Genomic DNA, 25010 nt, shown 5'->3' on the forward strand with positions numbered 1-25010 from the left:
TCTCTGCTGCTCCACATATACAAAATTGTTCATTATATGGGACTTGGTTAAACCATCCATGTCTGACCATTGTGTCCAGCTGTTCAAATCTAGTTCTGGTAAATAGTACCCTCCTGAGGTGCTTAGGCATTTCTGTCTTTAGATAGTGGGCTGTTTGATAAGTATATTTAAAATGACTTAGCCATTTCTGTGAGCCAGTTTTACTGAGGGTAACAATATCTTTCTGAGCTTCTTTGTAATAGCATAAATTTTGTTATTACAACTTATGTGTTTAACCTCATGTTTTCTAATAACACTGAATTACAGTGTCGTGAAATGATGTATATCTAAAAAATGTATCACACACATGAAAAGTTTTGAAGGTCCTGTTCTAGACTTTCATCCAGATTAACAGAATAAACTCTACTACTGGGTTTCTCAACTACAGTTCCCTGGAACCCTGGACCAGATCTCTACAAGAGATTGCGACAGATTAAACCACTGAGCTGCTGAACTTGCAGATCAAAAGGTCCCAGGTTCAAATCCCAGGAGCGGAATGAGCGCCCGCTGTTAGCCCCAGCTCCTGCCAACCTAGCAGTTCGAAAACATGCAAATGTGAGTAGATCAATAGGTACTGCTCCAGTGGGAAGGTAACGGCGCTCCATGCAGTCATGCTGGCCACATGCCCTGGAGATTCTATGGACAATGCCGGCTCTTCAGCTTAGAAATGGAGATGAGCACCAACCCCCAGAATCGGTCACGACTGGACTTAACCTCAGGGGAAACCTTTACCTTTACCTTTTTTTAATAATAATTTTATGCAGGAATTCTCTGATAATTGAATATAATTTAAAAGGTTTAAAAGGCATATGCCCTTGAGACCTCAATTTTAACCTGGCATTATCAATTTTTCCCATAGACTGAAAATGATTCAATAACCTAGTCCAATGAAGAAGTGAAAGACTCTAAAAATTTTAGACTGACATGATTAACTGAGCAACTAATCTCATCAAGTATTGGTAGTATCTCTGTTTTCCACCTTCTCTTTTTCTCATCTCAAATTTTCCTTTCTCACTTCATCTTGTTCGACTTCATACTAGCTAGCTTCACCCTGTTTCACCTCACTTCACTTCTCTAAATAGGGTTTTGACCTTCAGCTTGTGTTATATCTCCTGCTTCTGATCCTCAGCTCCTGTTTGTCTGACCTAGTGTCTTACCTCAGGGCAATTCATAATCATACCTCCTGTCTTTCAACCACATACTCATTGCCTCATGTCAGACCCAGATTCTGTGACAGCCTGCCACAAACAATGCCCCCTTTCCTAACACAAAATGAATCTAGAACATAGCCCTATGGCCCTACTTCTATACTCAGCATGCATATAAATTGCAGGATACCCACTCTGGAAGAAAAAAAAAGCTTCTATGCTTGCTTTTTCCTATAAACCCAGTTCTGCTCCACTTCAGATCTTCAGGGTCTGAAGAAAAAAAAATCCCTATACCTTCATTATGAGAAAAATATTATTTCCTTACTTATTTAAAGGAAAATTCTGGAAAACATGTGTGACGGCCCGAGTGGCGCCATCTATATGTCAAACTGTAAGTTGCAAGATTTGAATTGTATCATGTCTGATTTTGCCTTTACCCTGTAAATGTAGTTGGATTGATTGGTTATTTATAGCTGTCAATCAATGTTGTATGCACCAGTTATATTGCTTCCTCAGCTCAATTGTTTGGCTCCACCTCTTCCTGGAGTAGGACACTGTTTTCCTTTTTCATTCCACCATCAAGCTTTCTATCAGATGGACGTGAGAGAGAGACTTGGCTCTAAAAGCCCTTGTTTAAGTCACCTCTCAGCACCAATTCTGAGGTTCTTACCCTTGAGACTTATGCTTCATGTTCAGGGCCAACCTGGACGACGTTGAGGAGTCTTAAGCGCCTTCAAATCAGTTCTTTGGCACCAAAGGAAGACTGTGTCTTCAAACATAGGCCATTTGGACTGAGGCTGAGGATTGCTCCGGCATTCACAGCCATTGAGAAAGAGGAACCTGGAAAAGCTTCTCAGCTGCAGAGCTTCTTGGACTTAAGACAACCAAAGATTGTAATGTATTTTCCTTTACCCCTTTGAAATTTCCAGCTTATTGCCTTAAAGGGATAACCTTTTGTGAACAATAAAACCATTTTGAGTTATCTACAGTGTTTTGGTCCTTGGGAGTTCTAGTTTCCCTAAAGAAGGGCAAGAAGCAATCCCCTGGGGAAAGATGTCGTGTCCATGCCTCTTTCGCTAGGAGTTATAGCCCCAGGCGCGACGGCACAACATAGAAGAAGGAAATAACTCTCGCCAACCCAAGAAATATCAGAAATTTTAAATCATGTCAAAGGAAGCCATTTTGGTTTCATCTAGAGTTAATCTTGTTCTAACTGCTACCAAATGAGCGCTGCTTACTGGCAACATGGCATGAGCTCCCACCATATGATCCCATATAGATGGCATGCGACAAAGCCAGATTTCAGCAATTTTCATATTGTAAAAACTAACATCCAAAAGAGCTTAGGGGAATAAATTCAGTGTTTGCCTGAACTAAATAAAATCTACTCAAATCAACGAGACTTGCCTGACTGATATTTAACGTTCCATTCATTTCAATGGGTCTTTTCATGTTGTGATTAACATTAGATAGAACTATAACACATATATGGAAAAATATAGTAGTAGTACAGGTATATCTCATTGTTTAGTATCTATTTTTTTGTGTTGCAGTCCAACACAGAAACACAGATATTAAAGTCCATTTTTCTCCAACTCTCCTTCAGTATCTTAACAGTGAAGGAGCTGATATTAAATTTTAAGTTAGATAAAAGATTAGGAAGAAAGGTAGAAAGAGAGGTTGGGCAAGTGTAAAAATACATTGCAAAACCGAGTTTCTGTTTCAGAGGCTTAGTTAACTGAGAAATGCCTGTATTTGTAAGACATAATTGTTCAGAAATCCTTATAGTAAAGGTAAACGTTTTCCCCTGATGTTAAGTTTAGTCGTGTCCGACTCTGGGGGTTGGTGCTCATCTCCATTTCTAAGCTGAAGAGCCGGCATTGTCCATAGACATCTCCAAGGTCATGTGGCCAGCATGACTGCATGGAGTGCCGTTACCTTCCCACTGCAGCAATACCTATTGATCTACTCATATTTGCATGTTTTTGAACTGCTAGGTTGACAGAAGCTGGAGCTAACAGCAGGAACTCACCCCCCTCTCTGGATTCGAACCGCAGACCTTTTGGTCAGCAAGTTCTGCAGCTCAGCGGTTTAATCTGCTGCACCACTGAGGGCACTGTCATCCTTATACACAGAAAAAATAAAGAAGGGTTTTTTCCCTGATTGCATTTGACCATCCTAACTTCACTCAGACATCTCTGACATCCTCCCTTCACTTCTGCGTATATACCTAAGTGAAACAAACAACATTTCTGTAACTAAAACAAAATAGTGACAGGTGCAGATTAAGAACTTGTTAACAGAATAAATAAATAAAAAGCATTGTGCTTTTTACGCATTACTTGAGAAGAATTAGAGAATACTTTTCTCTCTCTTATTTCCTTATAGAACAAACCTGATTGCCAACATTCATTACAGGGAGTACATAATATTCTTTCTTAATAAAAGAAAAAACCTGATTTTTTTTTCACTTCAAAAGCAGATAATTCACACATTTCAAGTAATATTTTCACAGTCACCAGATTTTCCTCACAGCTTCTCCAAAGATTTTGAAGGAGGGTGTTCCTAGGATATTGCGGCACCAACATTATGAGTGTTCTTATAAAAAAGGATCAAGCCACATACCATCAATTAACTAAGGAATGCTAGGTGATGAATAAGAATAATGAAAGGCACCTCCAAGCATCTTTTGTTCCTAACCATTTCCACTTATACTACCTCACCTGTAGACTTGCACCCATTTATTCTTCTTGAAGGCAAATGTGAAATGTTTTCCAAAACTCTTACAAACAATGCCAAACAATCCACCCCCTCTAAAATCAAATAGAATCTTTCAACAAAAACTTATTTTGATCCAAATGTATTATGTGTATAGATTGGTTAAGAACATGTAACAGCAACAGGATGTAAACATTTCCTTAATGATTGTATAGTTTAGAACAAGCAAAGCAAACAACTAAATGAAAGCATTTACCTCCTCCTGGTGGGATTTAGCATTTGCTTTATAGCTGCAAGAATGAGCCATTCAGTTAGACAAGGCACGGTCCCTAAAGCCTTACAGAGCTGTGTTCAATTAAAGCAGTTCTGGTGTTGTTGTAAGTAAATGTTACCACACAGGAGGACTGTTCATTGCATCATGCAATCCAAGGAAACAGTGTGTATTTTAATGGTGCAAACAGAAAATATTCAAACAGGTTCCTTCGAGAATCTGGAATAGCAGACATACCTTCGTCTTACTCTATTCATTCAAACTATCATTTTACAAACTTTGGTTATAATGCCACCCACGTTTTGTTGTAAAAAAAAGAAAAAGAAAAAACTGCTCAAAGAAAAGGAGTATGTTGAAATGTAGCTTTTTTAAAGACATTAATCCCATTACTTTCTGCATAAGCAAGAACTTTGGAAAAGAAGGGATCTTACTTACATTGGAAGTCTCCATACATGTAACTTTACATGTGAAGGGGAAGTAGGACTAGATGTTCATCTACTCCCATGTTCAAGAAAGCCTAGGAACACATGAGCACGTCTTCCCTGAGAACAAGTCCATTAAACTCTGTGCTCATGGCTACATCAAAGTCAATCCAAAATATAAAAATGTTGTGCAGATAGTAACTTACTCCTATTGCTATTGTAATCTAGTCAGGATTAAAAAAGGCTGAAACTCAATGTATAGAAGAAGCTTGCTCTGGTACCATAGAATCTCAAGTGACGTCAAAAGAGTTAATTACTGTTCTCTGCTTAAGATCCCCAGGTAATATACCAAAGATTATTACACCAAATACTGCAGTAGTCTCCAATTCAGTAATAATGAGCAACCTGTAAGTATGAAAAATAGCCTCTAAGTTTTCAGTTTTTATTAAATTTGAAAAATGTTTCACCTGAACAGATATCCACTTATAATTACTTTAAGCTATCCCTCATTGCAGTAGTAGATTTCAGCAGTCTTACTATCTGTAAGCAAATGGGTCATTTCACAATTCATGCTTTATTAAAAATCCAAACTGAGTGATGCTTAGTAGACTTAATTTCTTAGTCAAAATGTTAACGCATCTACCTGTAGACACACATATAGAGTTGCACACTAGCATACGGATAAAATAATATTTTCCCATTTGTAAGAAAAATTAGGACATATTTTGTCAAAAAAAGTTAAACTGAATTAATTTTTTATGAGCAACCAAAATGCATTCCTAATCAGCTTTTTTTAAAAACATAGTATGCCGTCACACCCAGGCACCTTTTAAAGCTTTAGGATGTGCTTCTTCCTTTGCCCAGGTGAACTGCGGGGGCCTTATTTAGAAGCTCTGAAAATCCCAGTAACCAAAGGCACTTCAAGTAGAACAATCAAACAAAATTTTATTTTCACAAAGTCCTTGGCAGACTTGGCACACGTAATTAAGGTTGCAAATATAAACAGTCAACCTATAAAACCTTGCAGATGTTCTGTCAAGGACAGAACGCCACCAGATAAGATTCAACACAGTTTATTAAAGATACAGAACCAAAAATGCTCTTAAAAATCAAAGAGCTAGGCAAACACTCGCCTTCAATATGAAAAGTCACTCAAAAACAGTTCAAAAGATAAACCGGATTAAACAGGAGTTTAATCCGGGTTAAACCAAAAATGCTTACTTCAGCCTGGGACTTAAAACAAACAAAAGCTGGTAAACAAAGATTCAATAGAACATAAATACTGGCAGCAGATCCCTCTCTGCTACTCGACAGCTGTGGTTGAGTAACTAAGTTGTTACTCCTCCGTGCAGCGGGCGAACTCCGGGTCCAAACACATCAATCAGGGTTGCAGCGGTCAGCGGGGTCCCAATCCGGTCCGAGGTCGATAGCCAGGTGCAGGCGTCTAGGTTCCACGAGTTCCACCGATAGCCAAAGAGAGGGTAGTCCAAGGTCGTAGTCAGTCAGCCAGTCAGTCAGTCAGTCAATCAGTCAGTCAGCCAGTCCAGCGTCAATTCCGAGTAGGTAAATAATGTCCGTCAAGAAGACGACGGAGGTCCAAGCTAATAAGATTAAACACAGGTTGCACAACAAAAGCCCACACAGTTCCTCCCGCCGTCTATGCCCAGTGTCCTTGGTAACTTACGTATTCAGCAAACGAAACACACCCGTCTTCAGGAAATTCCCAACAAGAGCCCAAGCGTTCGTCCAGATTACCTTGCCCAACGCAATTAGCCCTGGATTCAAGACCCCATTTTATGCCAGTTACAACTCCTCATCGCTATCAGCTGTTACCCTAATTCCCGGTGCCTCATCATCATCCTCATCAGAGCTAAAGCATCTTTGACTACGCCCCACAGCATCCCCAGCTGTGGATCCCGTCCCATCCCTCCAACTCGTCCACGGGTCCGATCCTGAAACCCGCCAGTCGCTTTCCATGCTATCATTACCAGGAACACCCAAATCCTCCCTCACACGAGTCCATTCCATGTCATCCTCCTCTGAGCTAACCACCTCTTCCTCCATTCTCTCGGTAAAACCCTCAAAGGAGTCTTCGTCAGTTGATTCTGCAAATATGTCCCGCAGCCATTTCCTCTCACGCTCCTCAAGAGAGTCTGACTCTCAAGGAGTCTTACGACCACGTCTCCCAGTATTAGAGCCATAAGGCTCAACCATAACATGTTCCTTTCTTGCTTTTCCCCTTTAGTTGTTGGGTTAACTTCCACCAAAGGCGAAGAGATCCTGAGATCCTCTTTACCCTAGGCCTGAGCTGTTATTGGAAAAAGCAGGTCTATATAGTGATAGACTCAAAGCTAGTTTTTGAGACGAAGTTGGTAGGGCTTCTTCCAGTGGCAAAGAAATCCGGAGAGGTTCTTTGCCCCAGTGTTAAGCTATTAGAAAGAACAGGTCTTTCCCCTATCTATGCTTGGCACTGGTTTTAAAGGCAGGTCAGTACTTACGATGGCCTTGTCAGAGTTAGCCTGGCTTGGCCACACAAGCACATCTAAGTTGTTTCTTCTTCCTGTCTAGAAGGCAAGAGGCTTCTCAAAATGGAGCCTCCTTTCCCCAGGAAAAGGGACAGTCTCCAGAACAAAAGGATACTTTTTGAGCCTATAGCAGCAAGGCTTTGCAAACTGGCTATAAACTCTGCTAATAGTTGAACTATCAGGTTGCTTCAGAATCTGCAACAGCCCTGGAAGAAATGCAAACAGGTTCTATTCCTATAACTATGAAAAAATGCAAACCAAACCTCCGCGGGATGGAACACAGACATATAGAATAGCCACATCAAGATCATCCCAGGCTCAGAAATTTCTTGTTGGAAGTCATGAGAAATGGCCCCTGATGATGTCATGCCAGTTGGCCATGGGAAGGAGGAAGCTTAGGTATGTACACATACAGACCCCACTGAAGTTTTTGCAAGTTGCAACAATTTGGTTGAAATCGATTAAGCTTTACAAATTAAAGCAAGCTACAAAACCAGTTAAAAGAAATATATATACAGACACATAGCACACAGAAATACAATGCAATATCCGAATTTTCTTTGGAGGTCCAAGGTTAAAATAAATTTGTTTGTGTATTTATATCCTGCCTTTTTCCCAGCCCTGGTACTCAAGGGTGGTACAAAATTAAAACAAGTATAGATAATTTTTTGAACCATTAGTACACGTAAAAGTTAAGATACAACTTAACTGTAAGTTTAAAAAAAATAATGTTAAAACTTACACTGCGCAAGCATATATTCTAATAGTACTGTTACCTGGGCTTGCCACATGGTTTGGTTTTATATTGTGAAAGCTTTCTGTAATTAAGGAGATATTTGTCACACAAAGTCTGTATAAGGTCTTGTGTCTCCTCTTTGTCACATCTTAAGTTCAATCGAAGTCATTACCATAGCTGGAAACAAGAGTCAGCAAGGGCTCCTCACTAGTTTCGTAATCCAACTAGAGGGAGAAAATTATCACAAGCATCTATTTCCTTCTAAAACACATGACAGCAGCTAAGCATGATTACTATGCATTTAAAGACCGCAATCTTGCATTCTCGTGTTCTGATTAATGAGGGGAGAAAATACTTTTGTATACAGGAAGTCCTTTTCAAAGCACAAATTGCTCCACTCATTTTGACTTTCAATATCTATATATCAGTCAGGGGTGTATATCATGAGGTCCTCAAGATAATGTTGGATTGCTGCCCCCAGAGTCTTTACTACTAAGTATGCTTGCAGTCCAACAACATCTGGATGGTGGCAGGATATCAACCACAATGAAGGAAAATGGCAAAAAGAAAAGAGAGACAGTTTAACAGAATTCAAAAAACATATTCAACAACTTATAGTACAAACGAGTTGGAATGGCAGAATGTAAGTATTGCCAGTAGTAGTTCTTAAAATGAGATCCAAATTGTATTTACATTTTGACTTTGTAATCACTTCTTTCTTCTATGCTCAAGAGACCCAAATATTGATCCTAAGCATCAACATGAAGTTAAACAAAGATTGACTGACCTGGTTGTGTTGTGGAACTCATTGCTGTTGAAGAAAGGGATTCGGAGAGATCAGATCTTAGCGACCGTAGTCTTGATTTCAATGCTCTAATCAAGCTTGTGCAAGTGAGTGATTTCAATCTATTAAAGAAGAAGAAAAACATTTTGTAACACTACCAATGCAGGTACAATATATGTGAATGCTCATTATCTTGACAAGGTCCTGATCAACAAACTTCAGTGCACAAAGTGTCACATTAGAAAGAGTTACCTATTTGAAAACTAGATAATCTACCATGAGGTATGTGACCCTAGAAAACAGGGTGGATCTACAGGAAGGCTGTATTCCAGCTCCACTGCCCTAGTTTGTCCCCTTTACTGCCACATGTAGTTTTAATTAAAACTAAAATTAATTTGGAAAGTTGCACAGGACACTCACATCAGTAGCAGCAGGTGCTTCTACTGTGCACACCTGTTCCCCCCTGTCCAGTCATATGACCCATCAGCTGAAAGGTTTTCTTTTGTTTGTTCCTGCTTTGCATACACATATTCACATACTCAAATAGGCTTTCTCTGTTATTCAGCATTATAACAGCTCACTTGCATTGAGTGCATATTTGAGCAGTTACCTCACAATTCACGTGTGTTGCCCCTGCCCCCCTCCGACCTGCTGCCTCATTTTCTAAGTCTAATTACCAGGAAAGTATTTTATATTGCTTGCCGCATAAGACTCTTCCAGTCACCTTACCCAAAAGAACATTTAACGACTAGAAAAAAATCACAAAGATCTAAAAAATCACAATTGTCCAGAGGGCTAATGGAAAAGAAAAAATGGTGCCAAATCTTACAGCACTTTGAAGGTGAGCAAGAGACTGAGACACACAACTCAGGACAGCTACCAACTATCCGTCAACCTGGCTCCCCTCCTTCAATCCCCATCAATTACAAATGTGTGCAGCGAAGCCAATAGAGAAGGGAGAGGTGAAATACTAGTCTGCAAATCTGTGCATAGAAACACCAAATCCAAAAAAGAAAGAAGAGGCAACACCACTACTCTTCTGTGGAGGAAATCATCAAGTTATCTAGGTGACCATTGACCAACCCTGCCCTCTCTTCCCTTGCCCTGATTGTTTCAAAATCCCAATTTATCAAAACATGGTTTTTATTTATTTATTTATTTTTCAAACTTATATGCCGCCACTCCCCTAGGGCTCAGGGAGGCTTACAAGAACCAGCTAAAATCAACAATTTAAAAACATCTTTAAAACATCTTTAAAAACATCTTAAAAACATCTTTAAAAAACATCCTAAAAGCACCTTTTAAAACATCAATAACAGAACTCAAAAGCCTGACGAAACAGGTGTGTCTTACATGCCCTGCAGAAGGCCGACAAGTCCCGCAAGGCACGAACTTCAGGTGGCAGAGTGTTCCAGAGAGATGGCGCCACTGCTGAAAAGGCTCTGCGTCTAGTTGCTGTTGGACGCAAGGTCTTAAAACTGGGGACTTCCAACAAGTCTTGGTCCTCAGAATGGAGGGATCTCTGGGGTTTGTAGGGAGTGAGGCGGTCCCTCAGGTACATCGGCCCCAGACCGTGTAAGGCTTTAAAGGTAAGCACCATCACTTTGAAAGTGATCCAGTGCTCAATTGGTAACCAGTGCAGCTGCAGTAAGATTGGTGTTATGTGGCATCTCATCGGGACTCCCGCAAGGAGCCGGGCAGCTGCATTTTGCACCAATTTGAGCTTCCGGACCACCGACACAGGAAGGCCAATGTAAAGGGCATTACAGTAGTCCAGTCTCGAGATGACCGTAGCCTGGATCACTGTAGCCAGGTTGTCCCTAGACAGATAGGGGCTAGCCGTCTAGCCTTGCCGAAGATGAAAAAAGGCTGTTTTGCTAACGGCGGAGACCTGGGCCTCCATCGTCAGTGAAGGGTCCAAGAGGTTAAACCACATGTTTTAGAAACCTATTGCTTCCCAAAATCATCAGTTTTTTCTTACTTCCCCTTAAAGCCATCAAGCACAAAAAATCTTTTCAAATCAGAAGGAGATGAATATCATGTGTTCCAACAGGACTGAGATCGAGATATGGACACATTATTTAACTTGTATAGCCAATGATTATGAAACTAAAAGGTGAATAGGCTGTGTATTTTGGAATGTGAATGAGAGATCCTAGCTCTATTACATCTTCCCTTACATGGATATATAACAAATGGGAGATAGAATCCAACTCAATGGGAGATGGAATCCAACTCAAGGCCGGGCTGTGGCGCAGGCTGGAAAGCAAGCCAGCTGCAACAAATCACTCTGACCAAGAGGTCATGAGTTCGAGGCCGGCCTGTGCCTGCGTCTTGTCTCTGTCTCTGTTCTGTGTTATGGCATTGAATGTTTGCCTTTATGTGTGCAATGTGATCTGCCCTGAGTCCCCTTCAGGGTGAGAAGGGCGGAATATAAATGCTGTAAATAAATAATAAATAAATAATCTCAGGCAAAAAACAAAAAAACAAAAACCAGATTCATACAGGAAATATGTGAGTCCCTGAAATTGTCTACGAATTTTAAAAAACTAGCAGTGTTTATAATAAATCATATGCATCTATTTATAAGTCATATAAATGAGAATGAATTCAGCTGGGAGATTTGAACATCCATTTATTTATTCATATCCTTCTTCACAAGCAACTCAGGACTGCTAACATGTAAACAAACTACAACATGCAAACACCATTAAATCACATCACTGTGATCACAAATGTGAATAAAATAAACAAACCTATCAAACATCAGTATTTAAGCAAATGTAGCATTTTCCTACCTCTAAAAAGCTTATGCACACAAAGAGATGAATTTTCCACTGCCACTTAAATGGTAACAGCAAGGGGGACTACTTGCACATAAGTATTTTATGAATTCTTTGTTGTGTTAGTAATGCACTATGGAAAAAGGCAGCTAGGAAGATAAAATACACAAATGAGAGGCATCATACCCAAAATTATTCAACTTCAGTATAGGACTATATAAATCTGACACTGAGACATATTTTAAATTATACTGAAATTGAACAAGCATCATATTAAAATAGAATTTTGAAGATATTATCCTATCAAGTATATGCATACATCCCAGATAATCTTGCTGTTGGAAAATCATTTTCACTGAAAACGTTGTACAGGTTTTACCTCTTCACAAGATAAAACAGAACAAAAATGTTCCATACCCTGTTGTATCGTAAATCTGCGATTTTGATGTCTTGACTGACTTTATTTATGGACTTTAACTTCAGTTTATATCCTTGACTATCTGGCTTGACTTTGGAACTCTGATCATTTTGTATTCTTGTAGCATTAAGCTTGTCTGCACTAACTGGACTCTTGATCTTGGTTTGTGTTCATCATTACTATGGCTGTGTGCTACAAAATAAGCGTTTAGACCAGTGATGGCCAACCTATGACACGCGTGTCAGCACTGACACGCCTAGCCATTTTTGCTGCCACGCTGCCACATGCAGATTGATTGGATGACTATGTCTTTTGTGGCCAAATTTGGTGTGATTTGGTCCAGTGGTTTTGTTGTTTACTCCATGGGAATTACACACATATATATATATATATATATATATATATATATATATATATATATTCTATTATTGTAGTATATTATCATATTATTACTATTATATTATTATATTATTCATTGCTCATGACTACATTGAAACTAGAATAGAGAGAAATCAGCGTGGAAACTGCCGCATGCAGATTGATTGGATGACTATGTCTTTTGTGGCCAAATGCGGTGTGATTTGGTCCAGTGGTTTTGTTGTTTACTCCATGGGAATTATGCACATTACATTTATATATATATATATATATATATATATATATATATATATATATATATATATTATTGTAGTATATTATCATATTATTACTAGTATATTATTATTATATTATTCCTTATTCATGACTACATTGAAACTAGAATAGAGAGAAATCAGCGTGCAAGAGGTACCATAGATTGTTGTACATGGAAATAATGGTAGTAAATAGTTGTTGGTTTATTAAATACAGTTATATATTACAGTTATATATTTTTGTTATTTAAACTATACACATTGCGAAATTATGGGGTTTTTTTTCTTCTCAAAGTGACACACCACCCAAGTCATGCTAGGTTTTTTTGGTGAATTTTGACACACCAAGCGCAAAAGGTTGCCCATCATTGGTTTAGACTCTACCTTTCCTTCTCCTTTCCAATGTAACATTATTGGAAAAGGAACTATAAGGACAGCTCGCTAGCAGAAGACACAGTATACTAAATTCTCTTTGAAACCTAATCAATAGTCAACATGAAGTAATTATTTTGTGTGCAAGGACACTCAATTTCTTAATTTAGTGGGACACTCCAGATACCTGTCCACAAGAAACACTTGTTTCATATCTCTGCTTCATGATTCTGATACTGGAGGAAGAAGAAATGATGTTAATAAAACTAAGCATCAGTATGATCAATTAGCTTCATATTGCAACTTAAAATAACAATAATCTCCAAACACTGGCATACTGTACAATTCAGAATGATAAAATTAGCAAATTAGCTTTCAAATAGATGTGGACAAAGTCGAACCAAGGTCTGACAAAGAGAAGACATAGAAATAATATCTAATGAAGTGGCTTTCCCATAGCATATTCCATGAAAAATTTGTTGCTTTCTATTATGCCTCAAAATCCCCTTGTTTTTGCTGCACCTAAATAATATCAGAGAGAAGGGTGATGAAAAAAATAGCTGATAAAAATAACATAGGCAGGCAAATGATTTTTCGTAAGACAAGGAACTGTGCAAAGAGCAAGACTGGCATAATTTGTGTCTTAGAAGTTATACACTACTTAGAGAAATATAAATATCAGAACAACAATTGCCAGCAAATATTATGTATTCATTTCTTGATCTTTAATCCTTCTTCTAAAAAAAGCTTAGAATAATTTCCATAATACATACATCTTTATAAAATAATCTGCTATTCGAAAACAGAGTCAAGAACTGAATTAGAAATATCACAGATGCTCAGTGCAGTTTCACTGACAATCTACTGTTTAGTCTCAACTACAATAGACCCATTCAATCAATTACTGAATAGTGAGTCAACACACAGGTAAATCTCAGTGATTCAATGGAGTCACTTATATGCTTCTGTATGTGACTGAAATATGAATACATACAAATAATTATATGCACGTTTCTCCGACTGTCCCTTGGATAGGAACACTTATAAGAGAAAGAGGTATGTACACTACTAGCAGAGGCGGTTCTACCACCAGGCAAACTAGGCATTTGCCTGTGGCGCCATGTTGTTGGGGGCGCCATTGAGGCAACTCCTGTCTCCTGCGGCAGAAAGGAGCCTAGGAAGACAATATGGTTTTTGGGAAGCCTGTGAAGTAAGTATTGCTTATCTTACCTAACTTAGGTGAATTAATTTAATGCATACACACTTATTTAATTGAATGTTCATTTTCTACTGTTATTTTTTAATTTATAGAGCTTGTTTTAATTCATGGGTGAGCCACTTTTGGCCCCATTTATGAAAAGGAGGGAAATTGTTAAATAAGTCCTAGTAGCTTCATTTATAAGTAGATTTTCCCAAGGATTAAAGTTTTAACACCTGTATGCAACTATTTAGTTTAGCAGAGATATAGAATCTACACTTTCTAATGGATGTGCAAGGCAGTAATGAATGTCCAGCACTTCTGGAAAATGCCAGTTTGAGAAAATCTGACATACATTGTCAGAAATAGTTGTACTGATTCAGACTACTGGGTCATCCAACTCAGCCTCCTCCTCCTCCTCTGTAGGAAGTCTAGGAAGCAAGGCAAGTGGGGCTTCCTCCCTGGGGGCATCCTTGGTTGGGGGGGGGGGTGTTAATTGGCCCTGATTGCTTCCTGTCTGGGTTTCCTATTTTCAGAGTGTTGTTTATTTAGGCTTTTCCTTAATCCCTCCTTATTATCCAACATTTTTGCTTATCCAACACTTTTATTTTTCAGTGATAGGGTTTTTTTTGGGGGGGGGGGCACCAAAATTTCTGTTCGCCTATACTTGAAAATTACCTTGGACCGGCTCTGACTACTAGTTTGCATGTTTCAAAACTCGTAGGCAGGAAAAAAAATGGCATGCACAAATATGTGATGGGTGACCCCTGGCTTGACAACAATACATGTAAAGAGGCACTAAAACTCTTAGTAAGACCACAAGTAGAACCTGAGTCAGCCGTGTGATACAGCAATGAAAAGAGCCACTTTGCTTCTGAACTGCATCAACAGTATAATGCCTTGATCTAAGGAAGTAATGGAATCATTCTTTTCTGTTTGGTCAGACCTCACCTGTAATACTGTACAGGCAGTCCCCAAGTGAGGAATAAGAGATTCTGTAGGTTTTTTTCTTAAGTTGAATTTGTATATAAGTAGGAACAGGTACATTTTTATGTGTAACTCCGTGTGTATGTGCGTGCGTGTATTTATTTATTTATTTACAGTATTTATATTCCGCCCTTCTCACCTCGAAGGGGACTCAGGACGGATCACATTATATACATATAGGGCAAACATTCAATGCCCATATACACATAGAACCGAGACAGAGACAGACGCAGAGGCAATTTAACCTTCTCCTGAGGGGATGTTCGATTCTGGCCACAGGGGGGAGCAGCTGCTTCATCATCCACTCTGATGGCACTTCCTCATTCCAATGTCGTAAATTAGTTAAACTTGCCTCCCCACTTTATAAGTGGTACCTTATTTCCTACCTGATAGATGCAACTATCTTTCGGGTTGCTAGGTCAGCAACAAGCAGGGGCTATTTTTTATTTTTTAATTGATGGGTGCTCACCCCGCCACGGGCTGGCCTCGAACTCATGACCTCATGGTCAGAGTGATTTATTGCAGCAGGCTGCTCACCAGCCTGCGCCACAGCCCGGCCCCAATGCATGTATGCATGCATTGGATAGCAGATAGCATAGGGAAGGGTTAACACCCCTGTGGTGTTTGTTTTCCTGCCTGTGCCCCTATTCAGAATATTTCACATCTTCCAGGAGTGAATTTTTCTTCCTAGGGATAGATTTCTCTCACTTCCTGTTGTCTCATCCCCATTCTTAACTATGAGTCGGATGTTTGTAACTCAGGGACTACCAGTATCCAGTCTTGGGCACAATTCACAAAATATATATTAAGCGCTGGGATGTATCAGTTGAAGCACGACCAAATAGTAAACGGTCTGGAAACCGTTTTACCTGAAGAACAGGTAAATATTTTACCTGAAGAACAGTAGATTAAGAGATTGCATGATAGCCATGTTTAAATATTTCAAAGGCTACCATATGGAGCCAGTTTATCTTATACTGCTTTAGAGACTAAGACATGGAGCAAGTGATTCATATTACAGGAAAGGAGATTCCACCTCAACATTAAGAACTCTCTTCTTGGTACCAAGTGGAATATGGTACCTCAGGTGTGGCAGAGACTGGATGGTCATCAGTCAGGTGTGCTTTTATTGTGTGGCCCTTATTTTCTTCCAACTGCTTGATTCTAAGATTCTTAAGGCCCTTTCACACAGCCCTATATCCTAGAATATCAAGGCAGAAAATCCCATATTATCTGAGTGTGGAAGATAACCCAGTTCAAAGCAGATATCTGCCTTGATATTCTGGGATATAGGGCTGTGTGGAAGGGCCCTTAGGTTGCATTCAGGGAAAGTTCCTCACACCTGGAACAGGTAGACATCAACCAAGAGAATGTGAGAATTTAAAAAAAAAACTGCTATGATGAGCCTTTAAAATCCATAGACTTCTGGCTCTTCCAACTTAACCTGACTGGTTAACACTCTAAGAGCATAATTTTATAAATAAGGTTGTGAGAGCTTTCCCCTAGGAATTGTAGTAGGCAAGCTCTCAACCAGAATGAGAAGCTTTTAATTGCTAGGTCCTTTGAACACTGTATTCCTTCAATAAACATGCAGTGGTGTACATTTTTCCTCTTCCTTCATACTTTCCATTTTAAGACAATAACATTATTTTTTTAAAGGCAAGAATAATCTATACTGAATCTTTCTTCACACAATTTTAGTTTAATGAGACAATTCTAAAAATACTATTAAAAGCCAATGTGTTTTTCCTAGAATGTAAAGTTTTATTTATTTCATAAGTGCCAAAAATAGTGTGGGCTTTATAAATCACAATAGTCTTAGCCAGCTGTCTCATGTTCCTCAGTTGGAAATGGCCTGATCCAGAGACAGCAGGACATAAATCCTATACGAGTAAAAATCAGCTTTGAATCTCAGTGCCATAGATACAAAAGGAAGATGGAAACTTACATGTCATCAAAAACAAGTAAACATCTCAGTAAAAAAGGGTCTTCATATGCTAATGTATTCCTATCATTTAAAAATAATTGATGTAATTTAAACAGGAGAAATTGTGACCAGAAGCCCATTTGCTTAATACAGTTATAGTGCTATCTTCCACTTTAACTTCATGGTGACATCTTATGGAATCCTGAGTTTAAGCAGACAGTAGAGATCTCTGGCTGAGAATTAAAAATACCCTTCCCTAAACTGCAAATCCCAGGACACCATGGGATGTTGCGACAGATGTTCAGGGGAAATATAGCACTGTAAGTGAGCACTGCGAAGTAGTCCCAGATGTCTATCTGCTGCTCTTGGACAGAGTCCAGGTCCCTACTGTCATAGACAGAACGCCACCAGATAAAGTTCAACACAGTTTATTAAAGTTACAGAACTAAAAAGTGCCCGTATGAAACAAAGGACTAGGCAAACACTTGCCTTCAGTGTAAAAGATACACAAAAAAGACTCCGCTGATACTAAAAGTGGTTCGAAAGATAAACCGGATTAAACAGGAGTTTAATCCGGGTTAAACAGAAAATGCTTACTTCAGCCTGGCAATTTAAACAAACAAAAGTTGATAAACAAGGATTCAAAGAAACATAAATAGCTGGCAGCAGATTCCTCTCTGCTACTCGAAAGCTGCAAATGAGTAACTAAGGTTGTTACTCCTCCGTGCAACAAACGGAATCTGGATGCAGGCACTTCAATCAGGGTAGCAACGGTCAGCAGGGTCCCAGTCCGGTCCGAGGTCGAAAGCCAGGTACAGATGTCTTTGGTCCACCAATTCCACCGAAAGCCACAGAAGGGGTAGTCCGAGGTCGTAGTCAGTCAGTCAGTCCAGCGTCAATCCAGAATAGGCAATTAATGTCCGTCAAGAAGACGACGGAGGTCCAAGCTAATAAGATTAAACACAGGTTGCACAACAAAAGCCCACACAGTTCCTCCCGCCGTCTATGCCCAGTGTCCTTGGTAACTTACGTATTCAGCAAACGAAACACACCCGTCTTCAGGAAATTCCCAACAAGAGCCCAAGCGTTCGTCCAGATTACCTTGCCCAACGCAATTAGCCCTGGATTCTAAACCCCATTTTATGCCAGTTTACAACTCCTCATCGCTGTCAGCTGTTACCCTAATTCCAGGTGCCTCATCATCATCATCCTCATCAGAGCTAAAACACCTTTGACTACGCCCCACAGCATCCCCAGCTGTGGATCCCGTTCCATCCCTCCAACTCGTCCACGGGTCCGATCCTGCAACCCGCCAGTCGCCTCCCACACTAACATTGCCGGTGACACCCAAATCCTCCCTCACACGAGTCCATTCCATGTCATCCTCCTCTGAGCCAACCACCTCTTCCTCCATTCCCTCGGTAAAACCCTCAAAGGAGTCTTCGTCTGTTGGTTCTGCAAATAAGTCCCGCAGCCGTTTCCTTTCTCGCTCCTCAAGAGAGTCTGACTCTCGAGGAGTCTTACGCCCACGCCTGTCAGTAACAGAGCCACGAGGCTCAATCATAACAATAACACCTACTCTCTTTTCTTATGGTGCTTTATCTTGAAACTAGGCTTAAACTGCTTCTAACAATGTACTGAAATAAAGTAACTCAATCTCTATATATTTTGGACCAACTCCTAAAAGCTCCACCCCGTATGACCAAATCAGAGATGGCGGGAGTTGAATCCAAACTGTTAGGGGTTCAAAGGTAAGGGATGAAAGATAGATAAAAGAAAGATGGCAGAAAAGGGGAAGAGAGGTGACCTCTCTACTTGGATGTCCTTTTCTGACTTCCTTCACCTACTTATCAGTTTTCATTTTGTACCAGTCAACATGGACATACTGAAAAAAAATCTAATTTGAAATAGCACCATGCTCAAAACTTGTTCATTTTGGTGGTAAGATGATAAAAAGTTCAATCCTAAACTGGTCGTGATTACTTATAGTCCTTTGAGCTACGCTGACGTTTTCATATAAAACTGAGCACAGCTTCTTTAACAATTTTTTTCGTGTCAGGAGCAACTGGAGTTGCTTCTGGAGTGAGATAATTGGCCATCTGCAAGGACGTTGCCCAGGGGATGCCTGGATGTTTTGATGTTTTACCATCCTTGTGGGAGGCTTCTCTCATGTCCCCGCATGGAGCTGGAGCTGACAGAGGGAGCTCATCCATGCTCTCCCTGGGTGGGATTCGAACCTGGCAGCCTTCAGGTCAGCAACCCAACTTTCAAGTCACAAGGCTTCTATCCCCTAGGCCACCCTTTAACATAAGCCCATGTTTTTCTTGGATTCTCCATTTTCCCTGTGCAGCTATAATAGTCACATGCTACTTTGCAAGAAAGCTCGTGCCTCTGGGTCTGATATATATAAACTAGGGCAGGTAGCTTTCCTAATGCTTGCTCATGATATAGATTCTTAAATAGTTTTTTATTCAGTTTTTCTAATTGCTTCGCTTGTAGAGTCATTTTAACTCTAAATCTAAACTAAATGTGCTGTTGTTGATATTTTGTGCTTTCAGATCATTCCAACTTAAGAGTGACCGCAAGACAAACCTATCACGTGGGTTTTATGACAAGATTTGTTCAGAGTGGAGTCTGTCCTTGCCTCCGTTTGTGGCAGAGAATCTTGCCCAATGTTTACCAGGGGGTTTACATGGCTGAGTAGGGATTCAGACTCTGATCTCCAGAGGCATAGTCCAACTCTCAAACCATTATACCATGCTGATTCAGAAAACCTCATCCAACGCAGACCCTCACCCCCACCCTTCCTATTCACTTTAAAGACAGAGTCCAACAAAGCCCATCAATGGGATTCAATTTTTAAAGTATATTGAAACAGGAAGATTGTGAAGTCAGGGAGGAATCAATTCCAATGCTCTCCCTGTGCATTTAAGGGCTACAACGGGGTATTTTAAGGTGGGATCAGAACTGTTGTATTTTAAGGTGTTGTTAAATTCTCAATTACCTTTGGAAACAGAATGCCATGCTTAGAAGATGATTTCCGCTGCTTCCCCCCTCTCTTGTGGGATGAGGTCTTAAATCTACCTCTGTGTAATGGGTGGGGGTACATTATTAGGAGGCATTTGACCCCAACTATAGGACCTAGCTGCTTGGTTAATTCTGGATATAGTTCTGGGTTGGAACAGTGGTTAAGGAGATACTGCAAGATTATCCTGTAATACAGTGGTTCTCAACTTATGAGTCCCCAAATGTTTTTGGCCTACAACTCCCAGAAATCCCAGCCAGTTTGCCAGCTGTGAGGATTTCTGGGAGTTGAAGGCCAAAACATTTGGGGACCCACAGGTTGAGAACCACTGCTGTAATATGTAGGCTCACCCCTAGTTCCGATTGAGCTGGACAAGAATAATATAATACTAATAAACCTTTATTTGTATTCTGCCCTATCTCCCCAAGAGGACTCAGGGCAAATTCCAACATACTATGGCAAACATTCAATGCCTCCGTAAACAAACAATACTGACATAAAGTCCCAGAGAAACCCCACATATAAAAATCACATTAAAACCTAACATCAAATTAAAGCCTAACATCAGTGAATTAAATCCAACATCAATAAATTAAACTGCATGTAGTCAAACAAAATTATATAATTACAAACAAGAAGGGGTTATGGCAGTTTTTAATTGCAGAAGTATTCTTAATTCTAGATAACGTATTTAGGGTTGGACAATATATGGCTGGAATGTTTGACAATATTGTAGGGAACAGGACCTTCTGCAAAAAAAAGTTCCCCACTACTGCCCAACATCTTCCAAAATTATTGTTTATTCAAAGACAAGGTTCCTGTTTGCTGGGCTCCTCAGTTAATAACAGACAGAGCTAAGCATGCCTACTTTCCAGCTTGCACAAGATGTTTGTAATGCAAGATTTACGATTGCATGAGAGGGTTTCTATACTGGACCCAGACTATTAACTGCCATCGGAAACATTAATTTGCATTTTGTATAGGCAACATGCTTGTAACCAAGTTGCAGTGTGGAAAATCTGCTTCTGAAAAGAGGTATTTTGGAGGCATGTAGGAAATAGAAGCATATATTTTTATCATGCACTGTTATGACAAGGTAATGTAACCTTTAACTAATCATAGTTTAGCTGACAAATTCTGGAGGTATGTGTTTTTAACTAAATAATCTTGTCTGCGTGTGTTATTTATAGATAATTCAACCTGTCAAGAATTATGGATGAAGAGGAGGAAAGAGCAGACTTTTAAAAAAATCCTTCAAACCTTTATCCAAGCATGCGAAAAGAAAAGCCGATATTACTCTGGCAGACATCAAAGATTTATGTTCTGTTCCATTCCAAGAAGTGCTCTAAATTTTAAAAAGAGAACGATTACCACCTTCAACCAGGCTGTTCTCCCATGTGCAATTGACAAGACCTTTGTCTCAGTAGGGGGACAAGAGATCTGAATTCATTATCAGATAGTTCACAAGAACAGGTTGCCAACTTTAGCTACAACTCATGGAATCTTCAAGCCGCATCCTGAAAAAGCAGACAGTAATAGTAGCACTCAGGCACTCCAGGCAGTAGAAGCTTGAACAGATAAGAGAGAATATATTTTTTCCTTACCAATACTAAAAAAAGAAAATTCTTTTCCTAAGAGCTGAAGGTACAGCTTCTTGTGGCTTGTACACATCTGTTATCCTTCTGCTAAATAGGTTTAATACATTTTAGTGTTTTTTAAAAAACCTAAAAAGACATAGCAGGGAAGAAAAGGAATGGGTTTATGAATAAAATACATCTTTTAAAACACTTTAAATGACTTTCAAAACTGTTTCACACCACCATAATAAGACTCATTGCAGCCATCTCAAATCAAGCTTTTTCACTGCTGATGCACAAGTGAAATCCCCAACTATACGCAATACAACATGATGACACTGTGACAAGTTTCAAATACCTTCTGGAAATGTATTATTTTTACACCTACTTTTACTGGCTCATAATGATTCTACAGTTATGATGTTGATGTAGATCACGCATGAGCAAACTTCGCTCCTCCAGGTGTTTTGGAGGTGGGAGTTGAAGTCCAAAACATCTGGAGGGCCGAAGTTTTCCCATGCCTGATGTAGATGGTTCGTATGATTAATTTTGATTTTGGTTACAATTTTTCAGTATACTGTGTGAAAACAATGTAACTTTAATAGGTATTACAGTCTGACCCCTGTATCTACAGAACCAGTATCCTCGGTTTCATTTATCTATGTCCAACAAATTATGTCCCTTCTAGGTATTTTCTAGGTCTTCCAGCTCTATGGTTTTCTTGGAACAATAGTCCTTTCTTTTAATAGGGCTCATTATTATCTGTGGTTTAACCTATCCATGCTAACTATAGGAATATCTCCTCTGTGGATATGGGATTATACTGTACAAATTAGATAGACTGATGTACAGTGGCTTGAGTATTGGGCTTATTTTGGAAGGCCAGGTTGGAAAGCCACATGCTCACAGAAACCTACTGAATAGGTGGCACTCTCTCAGTCCCTTCTGAACATATTTTGCCAAGAAAACCCAATAATAGGCATGCTTTACTATTACCATAAGTCAGAAAAAGTGCAAAGCCACACAACAGCTTTATAAATAACACTAGCTGTGCCCGGCCACGCGTTGCTGTGGCAAAGTGGTGGTGGTATTGGTTAAAAATTGTTGTGTAATTTTTATTTGACGTTATTTGTATTTTTTAAATTAATTTTATTTTAAGTTATCTTTTTATTTATTATATTTTATTATTTTCTTGTATTATTTTAGTTATTTTCTGTTATTATCGTATTTTATTGTATTAATTTTTTTAGTGTTTTTAATTATTTTTTAGTGTTTTTATTATTTTTTATTGGGTTGCTAGGAGACCAAGTTGGAGGAGCTTAGCCTTCTAACTGGCAGCAATTGGATAAAAGCAATTATTCCTCTCCCTCTAATTAGGACTTTATTTTTCTTTTCTTTTTGTTGTATCAACCTAGAGCCGTGGATGGTGGGTTGTGTTGTCAAATTTCGAGGTTGGGGGGCTGTAGTTTTGTTGTTTTGTCTGGTGCTGTGATTCCATCACTCTTTTATATATATAGATGTCACATCCCTCTTCCTCTTTGAACCTCTGTCTACCTGACTAATTAAGTGAAGGGATGTTAGAAGGGATGCATGTTGGCAACAAGCATGGACAGAACCAAATACATACAATTGGGAACACGTGCTTGTCTCTCTCTCTTTCTCCAAGTCCTTCCATCTCTTTCTCAGCCGTAGCCTTCCCCTCCTCTGCCCCATCTTTCTCCTACCAGCTATTGCCAGAAAACTTGAAATAAGGTAGAAGAGGACTGCATATCACTCTACCGCAGAACTTTCCAAACAGTGCATCAGGACACAGAAGTGTGTCACCTGTGGTCCCTAGGTATGTTTGTCACAGAGAGAAATATGAATATACGGTTTGAATGAATTGTATGGAAGGAATGAAGGAATGAATGCTAAATTTTGAAGACATCATTCAAAAATATTAAGGCCTGCAATGACTAACCACCTGCTTGCTGAACTGTAATTAAAAGTTGCTAATAAAAGCTGAAATAGTTGACCTGCCTGGTAAACTGTAATAAGAACTGTGACAGTGATAAGAGAAATGTTTACATCAAGTTAAGGAAATGTTTACAACTGTTAAGAAAGAAGTCAACACAAGGCTAACACCAATCAAGAAGAATCAACATCTGGTCCAGTAAACTGAGATGGAGCCAGGATGGAAGAGGTCTATCATTCATTTACAACTTTGGGACAAAATCAGTGAAATATTGCTATGTAAGTGACCTTATGACAATCCAGAAAGTGTGACAGACAGCAACGCTGTTCACCCGCTATGCTCTGCTCCATTGGGAAGGAGAGAAATAGTGTACCTTTGGGTCTCCTTTTCTCAAGGGAAGAGGAAGGAGTGCATTTTGGAGTCATGATATGTGTTGCAGGGAGTCAGTTCTGCCGTAAGGAAAACAATCCTTGGCATTGTTCTTAATGAAAAAGATACATTTTGGAGTTTTGAAGTTTTGGCATTTTGGAACTATGCATTGGCAGGCTGCGGGGGAAAGAAGGGCCTGGCCTAAGAAGGTGCTTCTCCAAGGAGGGATAAAAGAATATGGTAATACAGTAGAGTCTCACTTATCCAACACTCGCTTATCCAACATTCTGGATTATCCAACGCATTTTTGTAGTCAATGTTTACAATACATCGTGATATTTTGGTGCTAAGTTCGTAAATACAGTAATTACTACATAACATTACTGCGTATTGAACTACTTTTTCTGTCAAATTTGTTGTATAACATGATGTTTTGGTGCTTAATTTGTAAAATCATAACCTAATTTGATGTTTAATAGGCTTTTCCTTAATGCTTCCTTATTATCCAACATATTTGCTTATCCAACATTCTGCCGGCCCGTTTATGTTGGATAAGTGAGACTCTACTGTATTTGGATGTATGCATGAGGATGAATGCATGTACATGTGTGTGATGCCAAGTAAAAATGTAAACCCCCTTTGTCTGTTTGTTAGCCAATATAAGTAGTTTGTTTGTGAATCCAATGTAGTTGCATCAAATTTGTATGTCTGTACGTCTAATGTTATTCTTTGTTGTTCTGTAAATGTTCTGATGTACCTTTTCACACTGAAATTGCAATAGAAAGAACCTATTCAAAACATGTTGTGTGAAAAATGTTGCTTGTGTGTCATCCCCACAAACAAAAGCTGGTGCTGTTCAAGTGTAGGTACTATTATAATTTTTTATCATTGGCACAATTTGTTGATTGAATTGCACCAAATGCCACTAAAATGGGTATGTTTCCAAATAAGAAAATCTGTTGACAATGATGTTTGTAATGAACCACATAGAACAGTTATAGAGAAAATTATTTTAAAAATCAACTGTAGTACACACTGTAAGTGTAAAGGAAACATTTCAAACATCGTTTAGTAAAGATTATATGAAACATATATATTATACATTATTTAATGTATATATTGTAT

The 25010-nt window shown here is 39.2% G+C and overlaps 1 protein-coding gene across 3 annotated transcripts in view; it reads right to left on the minus strand.

Moving 5' to 3' along the window:
- Window positions 1-25010, minus strand: part of hdac9 (histone deacetylase 9) — a 511618-nt gene that overhangs the window by 465453 nt on the left and 21155 nt on the right. For all 3 annotated transcript variants that reach the window (XM_062957772.1, XM_062957771.1, XM_008112624.3), the window contains exon 2: window positions 8647-8765. In XM_062957772.1, the coding sequence (XP_062813842.1) occupies window positions 8647-8668 (22 nt within the window). In that variant the 5' untranslated portion in view covers window positions 8669-8765. The remainder of the gene's footprint in view (window positions 1-8646; window positions 8766-25010) is intronic.

This window comes from Anolis carolinensis, chromosome 6 (genome assembly GCF_035594765.1).
Source record: "Anolis carolinensis isolate JA03-04 chromosome 6, rAnoCar3.1.pri, whole genome shotgun sequence".
Lineage (NCBI taxonomy): Eukaryota > Metazoa > Chordata > Lepidosauria > Squamata > Dactyloidae > Anolis > Anolis carolinensis.